General features: G+C 67.0%; 2 protein-coding genes across 3 annotated transcripts; both read right to left on the bottom strand.

Moving 5' to 3' along the window:
- Positions 1-3: 3 nt before the first annotated feature.
- On the bottom strand, positions 4-6,035 carry PDK2 (pyruvate dehydrogenase kinase 2). Its single transcript, XM_059489087.1, has 11 exons — positions 5,883-6,035; positions 4,746-4,887; positions 3,849-3,920; positions 3,451-3,635; positions 2,677-2,766; positions 2,341-2,418; positions 1,906-1,982; positions 1,730-1,828; positions 1,512-1,619; positions 677-790; positions 4-606 (listed from the first exon to the last, which is right to left on the bottom strand). The coding sequence occupies exons 1-11, from the start codon at positions 5,998-6,000 to the stop codon at positions 466-468; spliced, it is 1,224 nt and encodes a 407-aa protein (XP_059345070.1). The 5' UTR covers positions 6,001-6,035; the 3' UTR covers positions 4-465.
- An 869-nt stretch (positions 6,036-6,904) lies between these two features.
- ITGA3 (integrin subunit alpha 3) lies at positions 6,905-23,384 on the bottom strand. 2 transcript variants are annotated; one of them, XM_059489062.1, is made up of 26 exons: positions 23,202-23,384; positions 17,922-18,043; positions 17,753-17,835; positions 16,613-16,862; positions 16,321-16,407; positions 15,354-15,561; positions 14,149-14,342; positions 13,825-13,913; positions 13,349-13,485; positions 13,168-13,254; positions 13,029-13,096; positions 12,813-12,949; positions 11,749-11,895; positions 11,571-11,668; positions 11,300-11,465; positions 11,155-11,223; positions 10,957-11,036; positions 10,789-10,866; positions 10,462-10,564; positions 10,110-10,280; positions 9,900-10,013; positions 9,677-9,790; positions 9,200-9,298; positions 8,982-9,107; positions 8,288-8,445; positions 6,905-8,069 (listed from the first exon to the last, which is right to left on the bottom strand). In XM_059489062.1, exons 1-25 carry the CDS (start codon positions 23,366-23,368, stop codon positions 8,335-8,337), a joined length of 3,105 nt encoding a protein of 1,034 aa, XP_059345045.1. In that variant the 5' UTR covers positions 23,369-23,384; the 3' UTR covers positions 6,905-8,069; positions 8,288-8,334. The 2 variants fall into 2 exon arrangements, with proteins under 2 accessions (XP_059345045.1, XP_059345044.1); XM_059489061.1 differs by lacking the exon at positions 8,288-8,445.
- Between the last annotated feature and the right edge of the window lie 1,948 nt (positions 23,385-25,332).

Genomic DNA, 25,332 nt, shown 5'->3' with positions numbered 1-25,332 from the left:
TGACAGTGGGGAGGGGTCTGGGGGAATTTGGGGAATGGGAGGGGGGGTTGACACAGCAAGTGAGGGGGTGGGGACAGCTCAGTAGTGCAATAACAGAGGGGGAGCAGGGACAGGAACATGGGGAGGGAGGGAGGGAGGGAGGGAGGGGGGCTCAGGTCCCCCCTCCCCATTAGAGCTGCGGGGAAGTGCTGCTGGTCCTACTGGGACAGGAGCAGTCCCTTGCTGGGATGGGGGCACCCCTGGGGCAGGTGGGAGCTTTGGGGGGCAGTGAGGGAACAACAGGCACTGCTCCAACCCCCTCAGCTCCATCCCCAAGTGCCACCAAGGCGGGGACACCAGGACACACCCACATCCCACACTCCCCAAAGAACCCAAAGAACCGGGATGCCAACCACCCCAGGGCACTCAGGGACTCCTCACGGGTGCAGCTGAGGGGTCCCTGTGCCCGGGGGTCCCCGGGGGGGCTCAGGGCACGCGGTAGGTGGAGGTGTTCTTGGGCTCGGTGCTGGGCACGCACCAGTCCCCGCCCTCCTGGCTGGCCTGGTAGTGCCGCCACGCCGACTTGTTGTACACGGGCAGCCGCTCCACCGAGTCCGTGGACAGCGCCTGGGGGGCACGGGGGTCTCAGCGAGGGTCCCGAGCGCCCCCCGGGGTCAGTCTGGGGACAGGCACCCACCTTCAGGTAGATGACGGCGTCGGTGCCGAAGCCCTCCATGGAGAAGAGCTGCAGGTCCCCCTGGAAGTACTTGGCGTAGAGGCGGGAGATGGGCAGCCCGTAGCCAAAGCCGGCCTGGGGGGGCAGGGAATTGGGGTGGGGGGTCCCCAAGGGCTGGGGGAGCACCCACAGAGCACCCCCGGCCTCCCCACAGTGCCCCAGGAGTGCCAGGAGTGCCGCTGAGACTGCCAGCGGGCATGGTGGCATTGTCAAAGGGGTCCAGAATGGCCACAGGGGCACCCTGCCAGGCCAAAGTCTTCCTATGCCACCCTAAAGGATCCCCCTGCCACCCCAAAGTGTCCCCATGATGCTCCAAAGGATCCCACTGCCACCCCTAAGTGTCCCCATGCCACCCTGAAGTGTCCCCATGCCACCATAAAGGTTCCCACTGCCACCTCTAAGTGTCCCCATTCCACCCTGAAGGGTCACCATGCCACCCCAAAGGTTCCCTCATCACATCCAAGCCCACCAAAGTGTCCCTGTGACACTTCCAAGCACCCCCACACCACCAAATGTCCCCAAAAGGTGCCAGGCCAAGCCCAAACCTCCCAGTGCCACTCCAGCCCACCCCAATCCCCCACCCCAAAACACTGCCAAGGCCACTCCAGCCACCCCCAAACCTCCCCATGTCACCCCCCAAAGCACCTCCTGGCACTCCAGGTCCCCAAACAACCCCAAACAATCCCCAAGCCACTCCAGCCCCCTAAAACGCCCCCAACCCTCCTGAATTGCAGCGCCCTTTCCCTCTCCCCCTCCCCACGAAGCCCCCCCACCCCTGGGGGGGGGGGTCACGTACCAGGGGGGCCCCCCCGGAGCCCAGCTGGGGGGTGGGGGCTGTCGAGTACATGTAGCTGAAGAGCCGCTCGATCTTCCTCAGGGGCACCCCCATGCCCCTGTCGCTCATCTGGGGACACCAGAGCAGGTGACAACCACATCCCCGTGCCCCCTCCCCACACTCTGCCATCCCCCAGGGTGGGCTGGGGTCCCTCCCCAGGGTGGGCAGGGGTCCCTCACCCGGATGGACAGGTCCTCCTGGCCCAGGGCCACCATCACCCTGATGGCCGGCAGCCGGGGGCTGTTCTCGTGGCTCTCCACCGTGGCTCTCATGGCATTCTGGGGACACAGAGCCCCAGGGGGGGGTCAGGGGGTCCCCCAGAGCCCCCCCAGACCCCCCCAAAAGTCTGGGCTACCTTGAAGAGCTCGAAGAGCATGTGGTACAGGTGGGACGGGACGTAGACGATGCTCACGGGCTGCTCCGCGTTGCAGGCTGGGTGAGGGGACACTGGGATTGGTGGGGACAATCCTGACCCCAAACCTGTCCCAGCCCTAAATGGGTCACCCGAGAACCCCCCACCACAGGGACCCCCAAACCTAGATAAGCCAAGTATGCCCCAACCCTAAAGGAGCTGAGAACTCCTGGAATGGGGACCCTCACCCCAGAATGAGCCACATAAAAATCCCCCTGCCCCAGGGTCCCCAGCCCTAAAGGAGGCACCTGAAAGCCCCCAACCCCAAAGGAGCCACCTGAGAACCCCCAACCCCAAAGGAGCCACCCATGATCCCCCTGCCCAGGCCCCCACTGTCCCCTCACTGTCACTGTCCCCTCACTGCCACTGTCCCCTCACCGTTGACCTCCTCGATCTCCAGCTCAGGTGAGGCCATGTAGTATTTGTCACACAGCAGCTTGGCCATGTTGTAGGCATCTGGCAAAGGGGGGGACAGAGGGCTCAGCACCCCCAGGACCAACAGGGGCAGACTTTGAGGTCCCCCCACCCCCAAACACTCCCCGTTCCTGGGGTCTCCTGCAGCGACTGCACAGCTCAGGGGACAGTGTGGCTGAGGTCACCCCAAACCTGTGACATGAGTGGTGCCGGGGGGGGGGGGCTTTCAAGCACCCCCCACCCCCAAACTGCCCCCAGTGCTGTGGGGTGGGACCCCAGACCCCCCCCGACCCCACCAACCTCTCACCACGTTGGCCACGTTGCAGTGGGGGTCGATGCTCCCGATGTGTTTGGGGTGCGCGGGGTTGGTGCTGCCATCGAAGAGCAGGGCTGGGGAGGGGACAACGAGCTGGGGACACCCCAGGGACACCCCCAGGGCACCCAGGGGCTGTGGGGGGAAACGTCTGACACCGGGGAGATGCCCAACCAAGACAGGATCCCTGGGGTTAGCGGGGACCCTCAGGATGGACCCTTGGGGTTGGTGAGGACGCTCAGGACAGATCCCTGGAGTTGGTGGGGACCTTCAGGATGCACCCCTGGAGCTGGTGGGGACATTCTGGGGCACCCAGTGGTGATGGGGACCTTCAGGACAGACTCCTGGGGTTAGGAGAGGACCCTCTGAGCAGGGACAACCTTGGGGAGCTCCCTGGGGCTGGGAGGATCCTTGGGAGAGACCCCTGGGGTTGGTGGAGACCCTCAGGGTTGATGGGGACCATTGGGATGGACTCCTAGGGTTGGTGGGGACCCTCATGACAGACCCCTGGGGTTGATGGGGACCCTCAGGACAGACCCCTGGGGTTGATGGGGACCCTCAGGACAGATCTCTGGGGTTGATGGGGACCTTTAGAACAGACCCCTGGGGCTGGTGGGGACCCCTAGGGTTGGTGGGGACCCTTAGCACAGACCCCTGGGGTTGGTGGGGACCCTGGGGTTGGTGGGGACCCTCATGACAGACCCCTGGGGACACTCAGGGGGTTCAGGACCCCCCAGGGCAGGCAGCCCCCAGCCCCTCACTGTGCTGGTTGAGGAGCATGCGGATGGAGATGCGGCTCAGGTAGAAGCGGTCCAGGAAGTACTGGATGTTCTGGTTGGACACGGGATCGTCCCCGTACGTCTCCTTGTACTCGATCACCCCCTGGGCCATGGTGGGTACAACGTCGTTGTGCCGGTTCCGGATCGTCACCAGCGCGTTGGTGAACCTGGGGACAGCGACAGGGCCAGCGCTGGGGACACCGCTCCGGGCACAGCCCCGATCCAGGCCGGGATTCCCCGCGAGCCGGGGGCGCTGGAAAACCCGGAGTGGCTCCGGTGGCACCGGAGTGGGGGTGCTTGGGGTGGCCCTGGGTGACACCAGCGCGGCTCAGGGAGGAGGTGACACCCCGGGAATGGGGACAAGGACACTCCTGACTCACTGTCTCAGCGTGGCTTGGTCCTCGGGGTCCCTGTCATGGAATTCCATGATGTCCAGCAGGCTCTGCACGTACCTGGGGGGACACCCACAGCTGGCACCCCAAATTGAGAGGACAGCCCAGGAGACACCACACAGGGCCAGGGGTCAGCACCCCTCAGCCCAGGCCCCCACCCCAAAATCTGCTGCACCAGGGATCACTGTCCCACTGCATTGCTGGCACTTGGGGACAGCTGGGGACACGGCCCCTGTGATGGGGTTGGGGCTGTGATGGGGGTGGCACAGCCAGACCCCCTGGCATGGCCTGACCCCCTGGCACAGCCACATCCTGCTGGCAGCGGCCCAGGACACTGGACAAACAACGTGTCACGTGGTGGCCAAGAGAAGGGTCACACTGCTGGCACTGCCACGGGGACACGGCACTTAAAGGGACACTCAGACCCACTCAGGACAGGGACATCCTGTGGCCTGGCCCATTCGGGGAGCAGGTGACACTGGTGTCCCCCCTGCTTGCTGGGGACACCCCTCTGGCACGGGAGTGGACTGTGTCACCCAAGGGGTGGCACGAGCTGGGGAGTGCCCTGCCTGTCACCCCTCCCTGTGTCCCTCCCATGCCAGCAGGGGAGGACAGCTGGTGACAGCTGTGGCACACACAGTGAGGTGACAGCAGAACCCTCGGGGGTGGTGACAGCAGCTGAGGCAGCAACAGGAGCTGTGCAGGGGACCCAGGAGGGTGACAACAAGGGGACCCGTGGCAGTGGGACCCCAGATGAGTGAGGGGACCCGTGGCAGTGGTGGCACCCCCAGCAGCATGTCCCAGCGCCAGCTGCCCAGGAGCGGGGGTGGCAGTGCCAGCAGCCCCATGGCAGTGTCCCCATGTCCCCTCAGGTGCCACACTGACCAGCTCTGCACCAGCTGCACGGAGGGCGTGCGCAGCACCCGGTCCGGGAGCAGGTTGATCTCCTTCATGATGTTGGAGAGGCGCACGGGCAGCTCCTGGCGCAGGAAGGCGAACGAGGTCTTCTCACAGGCATTGCTGGAGCCTGGGGACACACAGGGACACGGGGGGGACACGGGTGAGACCCCCAGAGCCACCCCTCTGGCAGCGGGGACAGGGGACAGCAGCGGGTCCTGCTCGGTTAGGGAGGGTGTGAGGGGTTTGGGGACACCGGGGGGGGACAGGGAGGGCTGAGGGAGGGGACAGGGCTCAGCCCACTGAGTGGGCAACCCAGAAGAGCCCAAACTGGGCTGGGAGACCCCCGAGTGCAGCTGGGAGGGGAGAAGGAGCTGGGCCAGCACCAGGACCAGAGCAGGCCCAAGGGTCCCCAGGGACACAGAGAGGGGTCCCCAAGCAGGAGCTGTGCAGGGGGGGCACAGCAGAACCCAAAGGCCGGGAGGGGCAGATCCCTGGGGACAAGGGACACCGGGATGGAGTTGGGGGGACCCAGAGTGCAGCCCCAAACCCCTGTCTGGGAGCAGGGCCAGGCTGGGTGACAGCCATGGGGTGACATCCCCATCCCTGGGGACATCGGGGGGTCCCAGCTGTGGGGGCCAGGCAGGTGCAGGGCCGGGGGTCCTTCACAGTGGGGCTGTCAGGATGTGCCCAAATGAGGGGGTCTGGGGCGCAGAGGAGACACCCCCAAAAGTGGCCGATGAGGAAACCACGTTCCAACCCCACTTATTCACCCGGGGGGTGCCGTTAAATCCCCTCACCCCAATAACAACGGGATATTTGTGGGGTCAGGGTTACCCACACACCCACTGAGGGGGGGCAGCCCCGACAGCCCCCAGATTTACGGGGTGGGGAGGGGAGAAACTCCCTGGGGAGGGGGTCAGGGCTTACCGGGGGGGGTGTGGGAGGGAATTCCTGGGAAAGGAGCTCGGGAATTCCCGGGGGTACCCACGGAGCTCCCTCCCCAAGCACCGCCCCCACACCGGTGTCCCCGCCGAGGGCGGGCTGAGGGGACACGAGGGGTGTCCCCGTGCCGGAGCAGGGTGGGGGTCCCGGGGCTGGGCCGGGGGGGTTTCCTTTATTTACCGAAGTCCAGAAACTGCTTCATGGAGAGCGGCGACGGCGAGAACTTGCTGAAGTGCTCGATGTAGGTGGGGACGCCGGCCAGCGCCGCGCGCTTCCCGAGGCACCGCAGCAGCCTCATGGCGCCGCTGTCCCCTCGGCGTCCCCTCGGTGTCCCCTCAGAGCCCCCTCAGGGTCCCCTCAGAGCCCCCCGAGCCCCCGGGCCCGGACACGGCCCCGCCTCCGCCGCGCCGCGCGCAAACAACACACCCGCCGTCAATCAACTAACCGCACCCAATCAGCGTCCGTTATACAGCAAACCCCGCCCCTCCCCGTGCCAATCCGGCTTCAACGCTCGGCACGCCCCGCTGTCACTCACCGCGAGCCACGCCTCCCGCGGAAGTTATGCTGCACGCCCCGCTGTCACTCACCGTGAGCCACGCCTCTCCGCGGAGTTAATAATGCACGCCCCGCTGTCAATCACCGCGAGCCACGCCTCTCGCGGAAGTTATGCTGCACGCCCCGCTGTCACTCACCGTGAGCCACGCCTCTCCGCGGAGTTAATAATGCACGCCCCGCTGTCAATCATCGTGAGCCGCGCCCCTTAGGGATGTTATGCTGCACGCCCCGCTGTCAATCACCTCGAGCCACGCCCCTCAGGGAAGTTAATGCTGCCCGCCCCGCTGTCAATCACCTCGCGCCTCTCGGCCAATCAGCGTCCTCTCTGCTTTAGGCCCCGCCCCTCCCTGGCTAACCCCGCCTCTCGCTGACGCACCGGCGCTAATTTGCATAACCGGGGCTCCCATCATCCCCTGGGGGGTCCCAGACCCCTTTCTGGGGGGTTTTGGGGGAATTTGAGCCTTTCCCGAAGGTTTTGGGGGGCTCTGAGCCCACTCCAAGCCCAGCATTACCCTCCCATCACCTCCTGTTCCGCGGATACATCATCTCCCCCCCGTTCTCTTTTTGTCCCAAAAGCCCCCAAATCCCAGCCCACCGCCCCATCCCGGCAGCCACGGCACGGAGGGGACCACGGAGGGGACACGAGGTTACAAATCCCAGAGAGAGCCTTTATTGGGCCCCGGCGAGGAAGGGAGAGGGGGTTTGGGGGCCGGCTGGGGGCGCGGGACCCCTCCCCAGCCAACCCCGGTACCGACCGGGCGCCGGGACTCGACACCGAAACACCGAAACACGGAATAATTTAACCCCGCGGGGCGGGACAGCGACCCCCGGGGCGGGGATGGGATGGGGGGGACACGGCCTGAAGCGCTGCACCCCCCCCCCCCCCCAAAAGGCAAAGCTGCGAGAACAGCAGGAGGGGTCTGGGGTCGGCAGGGGAGGGGAGACCCCCATGGGGTTAGAGGGGGGAGACCCCGGTGGGCTTTGGGGTGAGGATGGGGAGACATCCATGGTGTCTGAGGTTTGAAGGGGGAGACCCCCGCGAGGAATGGGGTGAGGAGGGGGTGCAGGAGGCAATGAGCTCCCCCAGCCCCCCCCGAATAAAGCAGAGAGGTCCCGCACCCATTGCCGAGCGTGTCCCGGCCTGCAGGGAGGTGTCCCCAAGGGCCGGGACGTGTCCCAGGGAGTTCGGGGACAAGGGACAAAGGGACAGGGAGGTGGCGAGCGGAGTGTCTGCGAGGCGGGGCGGGGGGAAGGCACTCGGTGAGGCCAGCAGCACTTGGGGGACAGCGAGGGGGGGCACATTTGGGGGGTCACCCCCCACAAGCGTGCAAGGCACGGGCGTGCAAGAGCCCCCCGGGAGAACCGGGAGGGGCTGCGGGAGCATCCCGGGAGAACCGGAGCTCCTCGGGAGAACCGGGAGGGGCTGCGGGAGCATCCCGGGAGAACCGGAGCTCCTCGGGAGAACCGGGAGGGGCTGCGGGAGCATCCCGGGAGAACCGGAGCCCCCCGGGAGAACCGGGAGGGGCTGCGGGAGCCAAGGGCGGCGGCGGCCGCGTCCGAGGCTCGGGGCAGGGGCAGGGGCAGGCAGGGATGGATGCGCTTGTGCAAAGTCAGAGCCCCCCTGGCGGGGAGCCGGGAGGGGACAGGGGGTCAGTAGTACTTGTCCGGCTCCTGCCACTTGGTCACCCAGAGCTTCTTGCGGCGGCGGCGGGGCAGGAGCCCCCCGGGCTGGTAGCGCTGCTCCTGCCGGATCCGCACCGCGTGGTACTTGGGCATGATCCGGTAGTAGCGGGTCCGCTGGAAAAAGTCGCACTGCGAGGGGGGGACACAGAGGGGACAGAGCGTCAGGGAGGGGACAGAGAGGGTCGGGGACAGGCACAGAGAGCCCCGAGGCGGCGAAGAGCAGAGCAAAGGGAGCGGCGATCCTGGAGCCGCCGGGAGAGCCCGCCGAGCCCTGCGGGACAGAGGAAGAGGAGAGGAGGCTGAAGAGGAGGAAGGTGCCGCCGCAGCCCGGCCCCACGGGGCATTACCAGGCGGGACCCGCGGCGCTCGGGGGGGGCACGGGGGGCGCCCCCCGTTAGTAGTCGTCCGTGAGCCGCTCGGTTTCCGACGGCTGGATCCTCATCTCCGCCTTCTGCCCCTTGGCCTCGTACATGGCCCGGGTGTTGGCCCGCCGGAAGAACCCGCACTGCAGGGAAGGGGACAGGGTCAGGGGGTCGGGACGGCGGCTGGGGGGGTCCCGGGCACCCCCCTGCAGGTGGGGGGAGCGGGGAAGGGGGGTGCCCCACAGGGATGCTGCGGGGTGGGGGGGTCCTGCAGACCCCTCCTGGGTAAAAGAGAGGGCTCAAGAAGCTGGGGGTGCCCCCAGGGGGCTCTGGGGGTCCCCCAATCCCTGCAGCACAGCCACAGGGAAGGAGGTCCAGCCCTGCTTTGGTGCACACCCCAAAAATGTTTTGCACCCAAAACACGTTGGGAATAACTGTGCTCCTCTTCCTTATCTCTCTCCAGGCAGGGATCTTCCAGCCAGGGATGGCACCACCCACCTGGGGGACACCTGCCACCCTCGGGGGGCACCTTCCAGCCGAGGGCACAATCCAGCCACGAGTCCCTTGTGTCCCTCGCCAGGCAGGGAGGAGGTGGCCACGGGTGACACGAGCCCGTCGGGTCTCAGCGCAGCTCCTGCACCCCCTCCACCCTGGGAAGGGGATTTGGGACCCCCCTCACCTTCCAGAGGAGGAGGATGATGAGCCCCAGCAGCAGCAGCCCGGCTGCCACGGACACCAGCACCAGCCAGAGCGCGATCTCGGCCGGCTGCTCCTCCTGCAGCTCCGAGTCCACGTCCACGGAGAACTGCGGGGTGGGAAGGGGCTCGTTGGGGCTGGGGGCTCCAGCGGCCCCAGTCCTGCCCAGTGTGCCCCAGTGAGGGCCCTGGTGAGGCTCACCTGCACCGTGTGGTTCCTCATGGTGATGGTGGGCACCTGAGAGCGCAGGAACAGCGTGGCCGTGCCCGTCACCTTGACACGGTCAAAGTCACGGAACTCCTGGGGACAGGGACAGGGATGGGCATGGGACACACACAGGACAACATGGGGATGAGGGAGGGGACACGGATGAGGAGGACATGCATGATGGGGACATGGATGATGATAGAGACATGGATGATGATGGGGACATGGATGATGAGGACATGGATGATGGAGACATGGATGACAAGGACATGGATGATGATGGAGACACAGATGATGATGGAGACATGGATTATGAGGACACGGATGATGATGGAGACAAATGATGAAGACACGGATGGAGCAGGGACACAGGTGACAGCAGGGACACGCAGAGGTGGCTGCCAGCTCCTGGCAGACTCAGAGCCCTGTTTAACACCCGCAGGGCTCAGGCAGCCCCTGGGTGGCACTGACCTCGATGAAGGTGCTGTTCCAGACGCGGGCGCGCAGGCTGAAGCTGGAGGGGAGCTGCGTGTGCAGCAGGGGACACTCGAGCCACACGCAGCGCGCCGTGCCCGCCGAGCAGCTCTGGGGACACACATGGGGGTCAGGGGGCCCCAAGCACCGCCCAGGTGCCAGGGAGGAGCAGGGACAGCGCCCCGGCATGGGGGATGCTCCACCCAACCCCACTCCTTACCAGCACGGCCTCGGAGCGCGGGCGCCGGCCGGTGGCCAAGGTGACCGGGGGCTCCCCCGGCTCGGGGGGCTCCAGCTCCCGCCGCCGCCGGGATGGAGCTTGCTCCTGCAGGAGCTGAGGGGGGAAACGAGCCCATCAGAGCCGTGTCAGGGGGCTGAGGAACCCCCGTGGTGGGACAGGGACACGGCCCTGAGGGCACTGGGGACTCACGGTGAGGTTGAGGGGGTTGAGGAGCCCCCCGGGAGGGTGACACGTGTCGTTGCCGTTCACCAGGATCTCGGTGGGGTACAGGAGCCATTTGCCGTTGGGGATCTCGTAGGGCCACTCGAAGCCCAGCAGGATGGTGCCCAGCGTGCCCAGGGACTCGCCTTTGGTGGTCACCTGTGGGAGGTGGGTCCGGTATTCCCAAATCCGCCTCTCTCCCGCGTTCCCAAAGCCTCCTTCCTCCGGCATTCCCAAATCCACTTCCCTCCCGTGTTCCTAAATCCGCTTCTCTCCCATGTTCCCGAATCCACTTCCCTCCCGCGTTCCCAAATCCGCTTCCCTCCGGCACTCAGCTCACCTGGAAGTCGAAGGTGAGGGGGCTGCCCACGTCCTGCTCCTGTTTCATGGCCGACTCGCCCACCACGGCCCCGCTGAAGTAGGACTGGATGTGGGACGAAGCTCTGGGAACGGGATGGGGCACGGGAACGGCGTGAGGGACACAGAGGACATCCCATTGGGGACATCCCATTGTCCCCTGTCCCCTCCCAGGATAAGGAGGGCTGGCACGGCCAGACTCAGGTGGGGCAATGGAGGGGACACAGAGAGGGCAGAGGGGACACAAAGAGGGTGCAGGGGACACACAGAGGGGTGCAGGGGACACAAAGAGGGTGCAGGGGACACTCACATGCTCAGCGAGGACTGGATGCTGTAATCCACCAGCAGCTTGGCCAGCACGGGCTGCAGATCCCCCTGCGTGCTCTGCCTGCCGGGGCACCGGGATGGGGGCACCGGAATCGGCACCTCCCGGTCCCACCGGGCCCGTCCCCACCCCCGGCCCGCCCCTCGCACTCACGTGGACAGGTCCAGCCACACCTCCACCTCCCGCGTGTCCAGCATGATCCCGATGGCCTCGAAGGTGATGGTCAGCTCTGCCTGCATGGGGCGGGGGGCACGGGGAGCAGCTCAGCCCTGCGGAGCCCCCCAGGAAGGGCCGGGGGGTGGCTGGGGGGTGGCTGGGGACGTCTGGGGGCGGCTGGGGGGCGGCTCTCACCCTCTGGTTCCTCTTGAAGGGGTTTCCCAGCTCGCATAGCACCGTGTCCCCAAAGGTGCAGGCTCCGCTCTGGGGGGGACAGGAGGGTCAGGAGCCCCCTCAGGAGCACCCGGCGGGACCCGGGGCCCCGGGGCGCCCCCCGTACCGGGCGCACGGAGGAGGGCAGCAGGCTGGGGGGCACGGTGACGTTCAGCAGGGCCTCGTGGGCGTCCTCGCCGTTCCAGGGCGCCGAGGGCACGTTGGTGATGTTGATGCTCAGGTGCAGCTTGCGCACGTCCCGGCTATACTGCAGCACCTGGGTGCCGTTCACCCTGAACGGGGACAGCGGTGTCAGCGTCACCGTGGCATGGGGACACCCCTGGGGGATGAGGGGACACCCCCATGGGGCCAGGGGACACGCAGGGCCCCGCTGTCACCTGGGCAGAGGCTGGTTCTGCTCGGTGACGAAGCTGCTCCGCAGCTGGAGGTTGCTGTAGCACTGGTTGTCAGAGCCACATTCCTTCTGGAACTCGATCTGCAGGGACAGGGATGTCCCCTGAGCCCCTGCCACGCTGGTGGCACCCAAGAGGGTGCCCCCATCCCTGCCTGGCACACCTTGGTCTCGTTCTCGTGGGACTGGTCCTGGTTGAGCACGGGGAAGGCGTCCAGGGAGTGGGGGCCCAGCTGGAAGGTTCTGGGCCTCTCCAGCAGGGAGTAGTTCATGGAGAGCACGATGGGGTGCAACTTGTCCTGGACGTTGTCCTGTGGGGTGGGATTTGTGTGACCCCAAACTCAGCTCCAGCCATGTCTGGGGAACCCCTCTGCTGCTGGGAGCCCAGGGAGAGACCCCAGAGATGATCACAGGGATGGAGGGATGGATGATGGATGGATGGATGGATGGATGGATGGATGGATGGATGGATGGATGGATGGATGATGGATGGATGATGGATGGATGGATGGATGAATGGATGCATGCATGGATGGATGATGGATGGATGTATGGATGGATGGATGATGGATGGATGATGGATGGATGGATGGATGGATGGATGATGGATGGATGATGGATGGATGGATGGATGGATGGATGGATGGATGGATGGATGGATGCATGTATGGATGGATGGATGATGGATGGATGCATGGATGGATGGATGGATGGATGGATGATGGATGGATGGATGATGGATGGATGATTGATGGATGGATGGATGGATGGATGGATGGATGGATGGATGGATGATGGATGGATGATGGATGGATGGATGGATGGATGGATGGATGATGGATGGATGGATGGATGGATGGATGGATGGATGGATGGATGATGGATGGATGATGGATGCATGGATGCATGCATGCATGCATGCATGGATGGATGGATGATGGATGGATGGATGGATGGATGGATGATGGATGGATGGATGATGGATGGATGGATGGATGGATGGATGGATGGATGGATGGATGATGGATGGATGATGGATGGATGGATGGATGGATGGATGGATGATGGATGGATGATGGATGGATGGATGGATGGATGGATGGATGGATGGATGGATGGATGATGGATGGATGGATGGATGGATGATGGATGGATGGATGATAGATGGACGGAGGAAGGGATGGATGGAGGGAAGGATGGAGGCAAGGATGGAGGCAAGGATGCTCACCAGCAGCAGGAGCTCCTGGGTCTGGCAGCGCGTGTCAGGCATGGAGAAGTGCCCGGTGTAGGTGGCAGATTGGGACCCCGAGAACCTGACCCTGGGTGGGTGCCGGTCCTTGTCGGCCTCCAGCGTGTACTGCAGGGCTGGGGGACAGCACAAGTTATCCAACACCCCCACAACGTGCCCCCATGTCCCCGTGTCCCCCCAGCACCCCCCACTCACTGATCCTCTCGCTGTAGTTGGAGTCCCCCGCGCTCTGGTTGTAGGAGAAGCACAGGGTCACCGTCATGCTGGGGGGACAAAGGGGCTGTCAGCCGAGCCAGGGGTGCCACCAGCAGCCATGGGGACACCGGGGACTCACCAGGACTTGGGCGTGCACTGGGCAGGGTCCACCTTGCTGGGGGTCACCGTGAAGGTCTTGTCCAGGATGTTGATCACGGGCCGGGCTCTGGGCAGGGATTGGGGTTGGCTGAGCCCCCCGGCTCTGTGCCCACCCCAGGGGTGGCAGGGGGGACACCTGTCCCCTGTCCCCATTGCTGTACCTGAGCAGGACCACTCGCTCGCTCAGGCTGCCCACCAGCAGGTCTGGGTAGGAATTCCCGTCCATGTCCAGCCCCCCGCTCAGCGAGTACCCGAAGGTTGTGATCTTGGTGGGGCCCAGCTCTGCCCCGCTGATCACCTGCATTGGGGGGCAGGGGGGTCTCACACAGTGCCCTGCAGTGGGGGGGGGGTCTCAGGGCTGGTCCTGGGGAGGGGTCCAGGCCCTGGGGAGGGGTCCAGGGGAGGGATTCAGGTCCTGGGGAGGGGTCCAGGCCCTGGGGAGGGATGCAGGCCCTGGGGAGGGGTCCAGGCCCTGGGGAGGGATGCAGGTCCTGGGGAGGGGTCCAGGCCCTGGGGAGGGGTCCAGGCCCTGGGGAGGGATGCAGGTCCTGGGGAGGGATTCAGGTCCTGGAGAGGGGTCCAGGCCCTGGGGAGGGGTCCAGGTCCTGGCCCGCTCAGGGTTCCCTGGGGCTGTTACCTGCCGGGGCCGGTCCCGCAGCCCCTCGGCGCTGCTGTGGTAGATGTAAACCTTGCCAGGCCCCTCAAAAGGAGCCCCCACGGCAATATCTGAGGGGGACAAGAGCAGGGTCAGCCCCCCAGGGCCCCCCCAAACTCCGTCTCCAGCCCTGGCCACGTCTGGGGTCCCCCCTTCCCGCGAGACCTCACAAACTCAGGACAGGCAGAAGGAATAATGGGATAACCAGGATCTCCAACCTATCCCAAATCTCCTCCTCTTCACCCCAAACATCTCCAGAGACCCCCCAGGCCCCCTCCTTTCCTGAGCCCCCCACAAAGTGCTCACCCTGGAAGCCGTCCTGGTTGATGTCCTCGATGCTGGCCAGGGCAAAGCCGAAGCCGGAGTAGCTGGGCCCAGTGAGGACCAGGCTGGGGAGCTGCTGGAAGCCCCCAGCCTCGTTCATGTACACGAACACGGCGCCCCCCACCTCCTGCTTCCTCTCAAAGTAGTAGGGGGCGCCCACCACCAGGTCCTGCCACCTGTGGGGACAGCAGCGGGGTGCTCGGCGTGGGGCTGTGACACGGCCCCCACCTCACACACCTGGAGTGGGGGGGACACCCCAGAGGTGTGAAAATGGGACTGCCCCCAAAAAACCTCCCCAGCCCAGAGATGGGACCCACAGGGGAGCTGCTCCAGGTGAGACCCCCAACCCTGGGGGCTGCAGGGTGCTCCAGGTGAGACCTCCACCCTCAGGAGCTGCAGGGTGCTGCAGGTGAGACCCTCACTCATGGTAACTGTGGGGTCCAAGCCCACCTGAGCTTCAGGACACCGTAAGTAAGATCCCCTACCCTCAGGAGCTGTGGGATATCCCAAGTGAGACCCCCACCCCTGGGAGCTGCAGGATATCCCAGGTGAGACCCCCACCCTTGGGGGCTGCAGGATGTCCCAGGTGAGACCCTCACCCCTGGGAACTTTGGGGTCCAAGCCCACCTGAGTTTCAGGATACCCTAAGCAGGATCCCCCACCCCCAGGAGTGGACAGACCCAGCCCAGGTGAGTCCCAGGTGAGCCCCAGGTGAGCCCCAGGTGAGCCCCAGGTGACCTCTGGGCAGCCCCAGATGAGCCCAGGTGAGCCCCAGGTGACCTTTGGGAAGCCCCAGGTGAGCCCAGGTGAGCCCAGGTGACCTTTGGGAAGCCCCTGGTGAGCCCAGTTGAGCCCAGGTGACCTTTGGGAAGCCCCAGGTGAGCCCAGGTGAGCCCAGGTGAGCCCAGGTGACCTTTGGGAAGCCCCAGGTGAGCCCAGGTGAGCCCAGGTGAGCCCCACGTGAGCCCCAGGTGACCTTTGGGAAGCCCCAGGTGAGCCCAGGTGAGCCCAGGTGAGCCCAGGTGACCTTTGGGAAGCCCCAGGTGAGCCCCAGGTGAGCCCAGGTGAGCCCCAGGTGAGCCCCAGGTGAGCCCAGGTGACCTCTGGGCAGCCCCAGGTGAGCCCCAGGTGAGCCCAGGTGAGCCCCAGATGACCCCGCCCCGCAGCCGGGGCTCGCAGCCCCTCACCCGTCGTTGTTGAGGTCGGCCAGGGCGAGGGCGCTGCCGAAGTAGGAGCCGACCTGCGGCCCCGGGAGCAGCAGGCTCTGGTTCAGCGCCTGCCGGGCCCCGAGGCTCAGCAGCAGCACGGCGCCCGTGTGCTGGTACCGCGGCGCGCCCGTCACCAGTGTCACCGCGTCCCGCTGCAGCACCGCGCTGCCCACCTCGGCCGTGTACCCTGCGGGGAACGCGTCAGGCAGGGGGGAACGGGACCCCCGAGATCCCCTCGTGTGCTCCCCGGGACCCCCGCACCGTGCAAAGCTCACCCCGGGACCCCCGCACCGTGCAAAGCACACCCTGGGCCCGGGGATCTCGGGGGGAGCACTGGGAACGGCTCACACCCTTCCTAAGTGTCCCCAAGTGTCCCTGACTGTCCCCTAGTGCTCCCTAAGTGTTCCCGAGTGTCCCTGAGTGTTCCCGAGTGTCTCTAAGTGTTCGTGAGTGTCCCCAAGTGTCCCCGAGTGATCCCAAGTGTCCCTGAGTGTCCCCGAATGTTCCCAAGTGTCCCTAAGTTGTTCCCAAGTGTTCCCGAGTGCTCCCAAGCGTCCACGAGTGTCCCCGAGTGTTCCCAATTGTTCCCGAGTGTCCCCAAGTGCTCCCAAGTGTTCCCGAGTATCCCTGAGTGTCCCCAAGTGCTCCCGAGCATTCCCAAGTGTCCCTAAGTGTCCCCAAGTGTCCCTAAATGTCACTAAGTGTCACTAAGTGTCCCCAAGTGTCCCTCACGCCTTCAACATCCACGCCCAAAACTCACAGCCCCCAAAGCTCCTCCTCACCCCATCTTCTCCCTCCGTGTCACCCCAATGTCACCACTGTCCCCCCAGTCTCACTACCCCAGGGGGGTCTTCAAGCCTCCCTGAGCCCCCCCACCCCTTTAGCACCCATCCTCCTCCTCCTCCTCCTCCTCCTCGCCCCACACCCCCCAGGGCTCCCCCCACACCTATGTAGGAGTTGCCGTTGTCCTTGTTCTTGGGGTAGGAGAAGTCGTGCAGGTCCCACGACTTCCTCTCCAGTATGTAATCGGTGCCTGGGGAGGGGAGGGGGTCACACTCAGCACTGGGGGGTCCCGCAGGGACATGGGCACCATGGGCACCTCGGGAACAGGGTGCCATGGGGGTCCCATAGGGGCACAGACCCCTCGGGGAAGGAAGTGTTCCCAAAGGGAGCCCCCGTGAGAAGGGGTGCCCAGAGGGGTGACCCCAGGGGTGGCAGGTCCCCCCCTGTCCCCTCACCCTGCCAGTTGTAGGCACCGGGCGCCCCGAAGTAGATGATGTTGGCGCTGAAGCCGGCGCTGGTGCCCATCTGGCACATGCCAGTCTCTTCGATGTCGGTGTTGGCGTTGCACATCTCGTTGTGGTACGTCTGCCACTCGTCCCCCAGGTCCAGGCGCAGGTCATTGCCGCGGACGTAGCACTGGCCGACCATGCGGCGCTGGGCCTCGGCCCCCGACCACAGCACCTGCGTGTAGCGGTGGGCACACGCCTGGGGACAGGGACAGGGACAGATCAGGGACAGACAGGGACAGACAGGGACAGCCACAGCACCCACGTGTAGCGGTGGGCACACGCCTGGGGACAGCGACAGGGACAGATCAGGGACAGACAGGGACAGACAGGGACAGCCACAGCACCCGCATGTAGCGGTGGGCACACGCCTGGGGACAGGGACAGGGACAGGGACAGCTCAGGGACAGACAGGGACAGCCACAGCACCCGCGTGTAGCGGTGGGCACACGCCTGGGGACAGCGACAGGGACAGCTCAGGGACAGACAGGGACAGACAGGGACAGCCACAGCACCCGCATGTAGCGGTGGGCACGCGCCTGGGGACAGCGACAGGGACAGCTCAGGGACAGACAGGGACAGACAGGGACAGCCACAGCACCCGCGTGTAGCGGTGGGCACACGCCTGGGGACAGCGACAGGGACAGATCAGGGACAGACAGGGACAGCCACAGCACCCGCGTGTAGCGGTGGGCACGCGCCTGGGGACAGGGACAGGGACAGATCAGGGACAGACAGGGACAGCCCAGGGCAGAGGCCTGGGGACAGTGGGGACACTGTGGTTCAGGGGACACCCCAAAGGTGTGGAGACACCCCAAGGGCGTGTGTGTGCAAAGAACCAGGATCTGGGTGTGCAAGGAACTGGGTGTGCAAGGACCTGGGATCTGGGTGTGCAGGGATCTGGGAGTGCAAGGACCTGGGATCTGGGTGTGCAAGGACCTGGGATCTGGGTGTGCAGAGATCTGGGAGTGCAAGGATCTGGGATCTGGGTGTGCAAGGATCTGGGATCTGGGTGTGCAGGGATCTGGGTGTGCAAGGATCTGGGATCTGGGATGTGGGTGTGCAAAGCCCCACGCTGCCCCCACTCACCAGGACCCTCCCCGGGGACTGCCGCTGGCTGGCCACTGTCACCCCCAGCCACATGTCCTCGATGATGGCCTTGTCCGGCTCATCTGCAGGGGAACAGCCGGCCTGAGAGGGGGTCCCCCCTCCTGGGGGGGGGTCTGGGGTGGTCACACACCCAGGGGGGGTCACCCACCCTTGAGCTCGATGGGCAGGCGCTGGCAGTCGCGGGTGGTGGCACTCAGGGGACAGGCGTACACGGCGCCCGTCCGCGTCCCGTTCACCGGCTCCGTGGCCTGGGGGGCCCCCACCAGCAGCCTGGGGGGCACAAAGGGGGCAGTGGGTGGCTGATGGGGGGGCAGGTGCGACCCCCAAACCCCCCCAACTCATTGTGGGGTGCCCTGGGGAGGGGACACTTGGGGGACATCGGAGCTGCTTTCCCTGAGATTGTCACACCCTGACACCCCCAAATAACGGGGTCAGAGCTGGAGGGGGACACAGGGACCCCAAACGGCCTCAGGGACAGACTGACGGAGTCATTGCTCCCCCCACTCCTTCCCAGACCCCATCCCATGGCTGAGCCCCCATCCCCGTGCATGGCGGTGGGAAGAGGGGTCACAGTGACCCCCCCAAATATCAGTGACCCCTCAAACCTCAGTGACCCCCAAACCTCGCTGCGCTGGGGGGGAAAACAAGGCCCCGGGGAGGTCCCGTCCCTGTAAACACCCCCGGCCCTTCCCGGGCGGGCTTTGATCCCTGCGCAGCCCCGGCAGCTGCGGCGTGTCCGGCCCGACAGCGACAGCGCCGAGCGGCCGTGCCAGGGAATGCGGGACCGGGAACAGAGAACGTGGGACGGGGAATGCGGGACCGGGAATGCGGGACGGGGAACGGGGAATGCGGGACGGGGAACGGGGAATGAGGGACCGGGAACGAGGGACGGGGACACAGCCCCGGGAGCGGGGACAGCAGCTGGGACCAACACCCCTCATCTGACATGGACACCCCTCATGCGGGACAGACACCCCTCACCCTGGACAGACACCCCTCAGTCCAGACGGGCTCGGCCAGCACAGGGCTGGCAGCACCTGCCAGGGGTGACCTCCCCGAGGGAGGGCAGTACCGTGGGGGACAGTGACATTCCAGCCCCTCCAGGCGATGCTGAAGGGACCCCCCACCCCAAAGGAAGATACCGGGGACCCCAAGCAAGGCCCCGTGGGCCCGGCAGGGGCACTGGCACGGCCGCAGGGCTCCGGAAGGGCCAGCCTTTCCGCAGGGAAGTCCTCCGGGAGCGCCGGGACAATGCGTGGAGGTGGCCGGGCTGGGGGAGGAAGTGCCGCCCTCGGGCAGGCAGGGGACAGGGACAGGGGACACGGCACCCAGGACATGGCACACAGGACACGGAGGGGACACAACACCCAGGACATGGAGAGGACATGGAGGGGACACGGGGGGGACACGGCACCCAGGACATGGAGAGGACATGGAGGGGACACGGAACCCAGGACATGGCACCCAGGACATGGAGGGGACACGGCACACAGGACACAGAGGGGACATGGCACCCAGGATGTGGCACCCAGGACACCCAGGACTTGGAGGGGACATGGAATCCAGGACATGGCACACAGGACACAGAGGGGACACGGCTCCCAGGACACGAAGGGCACAATGGCATCCAGAGCTGCTCACGGGGCACTGCTGTACCGAGCTGGCCCGTCCTCAGCAGGGCCACCAGCGAGGACAGGGCCGATCGCGCTGTCCCCGCGGCAGCGCCCGCGGGCAGGGAGTGCCGGGAAGCTGAGCCGAAGCCGAGCAGAAGCCGAGCAGAAGCCGAGCAATGCGGGCCCGGCAGCGCGGGCACGTCCGGGCGGGCCGGGCGCTGACTCAAAGCCCAGGCGCAGGAGGAATGCGGGGCCCCGGGCAGCCCCCGCCCCGGCACGCCGGGACCCCCCCGGGCCGCTGAGTCAGCCCCGGGCGGCAGGTGGGGGGGGCTGGCACTGCCGGGGGGTCCGGGGGGGCTGCTCCCCGCAGGAATGCCAGGATGGGGGGGCTGGAGAGCGGGAAAGGGAAGGGAATGAGGGGGGGATGGCTCCTGGTGATGCCAGCTCGGCACAAAGGAATCTGCAAGGGGGGGCGCAAGGGGCACCATTGTCCCTCTCACCTGGGGGAAGTGACTCAGGGCGGCTGCCGTGACTCAGAGCTGGGGGGGTCCTGCCCGCACACCCCGAACCCCAGCGGGACCCCCCGGGCTCCCCCGGTGGTCCCGGCCCAGGCAGACCCCGCGGTGCCGGGGGGCGGGAGCCCACCCAAGGCAGGCAGCTCCGGCACGCCGCTGCCTCCGGGCAAGATTCCCGGCACGGCACGGCACGGCACGGCACGGCAGCCCACCCGCAGCTCTGTGTGCTCCTGGGACACGGGGAGTGCGGGACGCGGGGCCCTCCCGGGCACGGGGCTGCCCCGGGGGAGCGGAGCTGGGGTTTGGGGGGCCGGGACCAGTTTGTGGCGCCGGTCCCACTGGGCCGGGGGGCCGGGGCTGTGCTGAGATGGTCAAAGGGCGGCACGAGGGGGAGGCCGGGACGGGAGGGACGCAGGAATGTGAGGCCGTGCTCCGTCCTAATCCGCCCTGGATGGGAGCGGGGGGGCTCCCTGCCAGCGCTGGCTCAGCGGGGAGCGGGGGCTGGGGGAGGTCCGGCCACCAGCACCCCAAAGTGCGGCCCCCATGGGGTGGGAGAGGCGAGGGTGGCAGAGAATCCCACCCGGACACCCCGGCATGGAACAGGGGGGTCGTGAACCCCCCAACCCAGAGCCCCCTCCCCAGGGAGCAGCTGGGCAGCGAGGGGGGCTCCTCATCCATCTCCCACCGCGGGGAGAAGCAGGCGGGGGGACCCGGCCCGGCCCCGGTTCCTCCCCAGTTCACCAGGGGGGTCCCCGGGCACGCAAATCCAGCGGGGCCCCTCTGGGAAGGAGCCGGGAGAGAAGGGAAACGGCTCCTGGATGGATGGATGGATGGATGGATGGATGGATGGATGGATGGATGGATGGATGGATGGATGGATGGATGGACAGACGGCCCCACATCCGTCCCCCTGCTCCTGCCGAGCAGCCGCAGCCCCGCAGGACCCCGGCGGACTCGGGCCAAGGCAGGGGGAGCTCAGCCAGCTCCAGCAGCCGCAAAAGCGCGGCCGGGGGGAGGGAAAGCCGGGAACGCAGCCAGCAGAGCGCTCTCCTCCTCAGCAGCCAGCTGGAATCCGGAGAGACCCCCGAGCCCCGGCAGAGCCTCAGCTGCCACCGGGGGGGCACCACACGTGGGTGCTGCCTCCCCTCCGGCCGCACATTTTGGGGCCGTGGCGGTGGTTTTAGCTTTCCCGGAGCGGATCTGCCGTGCCTCAGTTTCCCCAAACCCCGCGGGGCCGGACCGAGCCCAGGCGGCTCCGGTGGGAGCGGCCGGACGCGGGCGGCGCGGGGGGAGCTCGGTAATCTCGGGAGCGCTGATAAGAGCCCCGCTCCCAGCCCGCGCTCACCTGACCGGGGAGGGGCGAGCAAACAAACCAACCCCGGCGTGGGCACAAACAAACCTTGCGGGCATCGGCGGGGCGCAACCGGGGGGGCTCCGCTGAACGCGGGGAATTCGGGAGCGCCGCCGCTGCCCCGGAGCATCCCTCGGTGCCGACAGCCAGAGCTGCAGGCAGCCCCCCAAAACAGAGCCCGAGACAGACGGGGCATGACGGCGGCAGGAAATGTCCCTTTCCTGTCCCCACCCTGCACCTGTGTGAGCAGAGGGCACCGCAGCCTCCACCCGGTACCGGGGCGCGGCTGCGACCCCGGGGGGGCTCCGGGGACCCCCCCCAGCGCCGGTGCCGCCACCCCGAACCGGAGCACCCCGAGGACGGAGAGAGCCCCGCGCTGCCCACGGGAACGGGCGGCGGAGGCTCCCGGGAACCGGGAATGCCCGGGGGGGTTCTGGCTCCGGAGCCGGGACCGCGCTGGGACACGCAGGTGCGGGGGTGGCGCGTCCCTGTCGCAGCCCCCCCAAACCCCCCGGGGCCGTTGTGGGCAGACACGAACGGATCCGTGCCGGTGCCGCCCGCCACCCCCGCCCGGTGCCACCGGAGCGGGCAGGGCGCGGCCGCGGGGGGAACCCGGGGGTCCCCCGGGGCAGGGGAGGGGGTCCCGCACCCCCCGAGCTCCGCAGGGAACGGCTCCGCTCCTCCCGCACGGGAGCGGCCGCCGCTCCTCATCCCACGGCCCCGAATGCATCCCTGGAATGCGGAGCGGCACATGCCTGCACCGGCAGCTGCTGCCGCTCCCCCGGGAAAACCGGGGTCCCGGGGGGCTCCAAGGGATCCCCGGCGGGCTCCAAGGACCCTCCCGCAGCCCGGAGAGCCGCGGGAAGGTGATCCGGCAGAAAAGCGTGCCCTTGAGCGGGACACCGCCAGCCCGGCCCTGCGGCGGAGCCGGCACCGGCACGGACGGGAATTCCCGCCCGGGAGGGACCGGGAACGGGAACGGGGACAAGGGGGGACACAGCGGGGGACGGCACGGGCACTGCTCCGCCTGAAAAGGGCTTTTGTTGGGGCTTAGCCCGGCCGGCAGCAGGAACCACAGCCCAACAGGTTCCGGGCACGGGGCCCCGCCGGCACCGGCACCGGCGGCGGCTCGGGGGGCACCGGGGGCGCCGCCACCGCTCCGGTGCGGAGGGATCCCCCAAAGAGGGGCTCCGAGCGCACCCGGGGGGATACGGGGGGGTCCCCATGCTGCTGCCAGCCCCTCCCGGTGTTACCGGGGCCCCGTTCGCTGCGGGGAATGAGGAGGGGGCTCGGGGTGGGACCTCCGCCAATAGCGGGGTGCGGAAAAGCCACGAGGAGGGGACCCCTCCTCAGATGGGCTTTGGGACCCCCCGCGCCCACCCCCCATACCCGGACCCCCCACCCCCCTCCAGGTGCCCCCCGCCCCCACAGCGGTGGCGCGGGTTCGGGACTTCGCCCTGACACAGAACAGAGACCCCCCCCCCCAACAGGGACCCCTCCCCACAGGGACCCCTCCCACCCTGGGGACCCCCAGCACCCCCGGGGGACCCTCCGTGCCACAGGGACCCCACCCCACGTGGGACCCCCATCCCAAGGGGGGGCTCCTCACCCCCTCAGGGTACATCCCCCGCTCTGCCCCGCCCCAATGGGACCCCTCCCCACCCCATGGCGACCCCGACCCTAACGGGGACCACTCCCAACGCCACCGCCCCCACGGGGGACCCCCCTTCACGGGGACGCCCGCAGGTAAAGCGCTGTCTCACCCTCCTCTTCCTCCCGGGGGTCCCAAGCACCGGAGACCCCCCCGATCCTCCCGGGGACCCCCGCACCCCACGGGAGACCCCTCCCCGTCATTCCCCGTCCCACTCTCCCCCCCCCTCAGGTGAATCTCCCCCTGTGGCTCTCCCGCAGCGCTCGGGGCTCGCCCGCCGCCCCCCGGCCGCGCTCACAGGCTCCGCTCCCGCCGCTCCGTCTCCCGGTGCAGCGCTACCGAGAAGCCGAACAGGGCTCCGCCGGGGCCCTCCTTGAGCACCGGGAAGGTGCGGTCCAGGTTGAAGGCGGCGGCGGCGCCGAGCAGCACCGGGCCGAGCCCGAGCAGCAGCCCCGGCAGGGCCATGTCCCGCACCGGCCGCCGTACCCGCCGTGAGCCCCACCGGGGCCGGTGCGCGGAGGGGGCGGGGCCGGGCGGGGCCGGGGCGGGGCGGGGCCGCTTCCGGACACGCCCCTTAAAGGGACCGCGCACGCACCGCTCTGCGCACCGCGGGTACCTGCGAGCGCAGGTGTGCGGGGAGGGACGGGCGGGCGCACCTGGGGCAGCTGTGGGACCCCCGAGGGGGCATCGCGACCCCCAGACCCCGCCCCCTGCCGGGCCACGCCCTCTGCCACACCCTCCGTGTGCCCCCCCACGGCAGCATCGTCGCGATCGTCACCGTCCCGACCCCGGCAAAGGTCACCGGGAGTCACCGCGCCGCTCCCACCGTGCCGGGAAATCCGGCTGGGGGGGCTGCAGGATGTCCTGTGCTGTGTCCCCCGCCCCGTGTCCCCGCGCCCCCGTGCCGTGTCACCGGCCCTGGAAAGAGTGACGGCAGCAGGGACACCGCGGGCAGCGCAGCTGGCACTGCACAGGGACCTCCCTGTGCCCATCCTTGTCCCCATCCCCTGTCCCCTCCCCTGTCCCCATCCCGTGTCCCCATCCCCTGTCCCAATCTCTTGTCTCGTGTCCCCATCCCTGTCCCCATCCCTGTCCCCTGTCCCATCCCCTGTCCCCACGCCGGCCCCGGTGACACCGATGACGTCACCGCGCCGTGTCATTGCCCCCAAAGGCCACGAGGTGACGCCATTGACCCAAAGATGCTCGGTGGGGCTGGGGGGGGTTGGAGGCTCACCAGGGGCACCCCCAGCCCTGTGGGGGACACTCGGGGGGTCCTGACCGGACCCTGTGCCCAGCCCTGCCCGTGGGGTCCCCCCAGAGACCCCCGGGTGTCCCAGAACAGCGATTTGGGGTGCCCCAGCCCCCCAAACCGCCCCCCAGCCCCTCCCCACCCGGGAGCTCCCGCATTTGGGGTTCCGCAGGAGCCAGCCCGGCCCGGCAGCCCCAGAGCTCCCAGGCCCAGACTGGTCCGGGACTGGCCGGACCCGCTCCCCCTCCAGCCCGGCTCCCCCGCTGCCCTCCCCGGCCTCCAGCTCCACAACCGGCTTTTCCTGCCGCGGCTGCCGCTCCCGGCGGGGCCCAGCCCTGGCGACAGCGCGGCTGGAGGGCGACAGCCAGGCTGGGGACCTGCGGATGGCCCAGCGGCTCCCGGGGACCCTGGGAACCTCCCAGGGAATCCCGGCGCGGCTCCCAGGGCTGGGCTGGGCTGCTCCCAGACACTTCTGTCCCCCCGGAATGAATTCCTGGAATCCCCGGCCACAATTCCCACGCGGGAAATGAGACCGTGCTGTTCCCTCGACTCCGGGGTCACTCTTGGCCTCCTGCAGAGCCTCCTGCTCCCCTTGGGCATTCAGTGCTCCTCTCTTTATTTCTGCCAATCTGTTTCTATTATTTCCATTCCTTTCTATTTCTATTATTTCTATTTCTGTCCTTTTCCTGTTCTCGCTGTTACTCCTATTCCTATTTATTCCTATTCCTACTTCTAATCCTTTTCCTACTCATATTCCTGTCCTTCTTCCTATGTGTTCTTATTCCTCTTCTTATGCATTCCTATTCCTGTTTATCCATGCTCCATTCTTATTCCCATTCCTATTTATTCTTCTGTATTCCTATTTGTATACCTATCCTAATATTATTCTTATTCCCGTTCCTATTTATTCTTATTCCTATTTGTATTCCTATCCTATTATTATTTTTATTCCGGTTCCCATTCCTGTTACCGTTCTCATTCCCATTCCCCTCTTCCCATTCCTGCTCCTTTCCCACTCCTGCTCCTTTCCCATCCCACATTTTTCTCCCTCTTCCCCCGCGTTTCTGGCGGTACCGGGACTCGAACCTGCGGCCCAGACGGTTCCGGCGGTGCCGGGACTCGAACCTGCGGCCCAGAGCATTCCGGCGGTGCCGGGACTGGAACCCGCGGTCCCCGGGGC

This window comes from Ammospiza nelsoni, chromosome 26, assembly GCF_027579445.1.
Source record: "Ammospiza nelsoni isolate bAmmNel1 chromosome 26, bAmmNel1.pri, whole genome shotgun sequence".
Taxonomy (NCBI): domain Eukaryota; kingdom Metazoa; phylum Chordata; class Aves; order Passeriformes; family Passerellidae; genus Ammospiza; species Ammospiza nelsoni.
This window is presented reverse-complemented; position numbering and strand designations above follow the sequence as displayed.

Coding starts and splice junctions, on each gene's coding strand:
- PDK2 (XM_059489087.1), bottom strand. CDS start 6,000: ATGAGGCTGCTGCGGTGCCTCGGGAAGCGCGCGGCGCTGGCCGGCGTC. Junction 2,419..2,676: donor CGTGGCCAACGTGGTGAGAG/GTTGGTGGGGTC, acceptor CCCCTTTGCCAG/ATGCCTACAACATGGCCAAG. Junction 1,620..1,729: donor AGGAGGACCTGTCCATCCGG/GTGAGGGACCCC, acceptor TGGTGTCCCCAG/ATGAGCGACAGGGGCATGGG.
- ITGA3 (XM_059489061.1), bottom strand. CDS start 23,368: ATGGCCCTGCCGGGGCTGCTGCTCGGGCTCGGCCCGGTGCTGCTCGGC. Junction 16,863..17,752: donor AGTCCCCGGGGAGGGTCCTG/GTGAGTGGGGGC, acceptor CCCTGTCCCCAG/GCGTGTGCCCACCGCTACAC. Junction 15,562..16,320: donor CAACGGCAACTCCTACATAG/GTGTGGGGGGAG, acceptor CGTTCCCCGCAG/GGTACACGGCCGAGGTGGGC.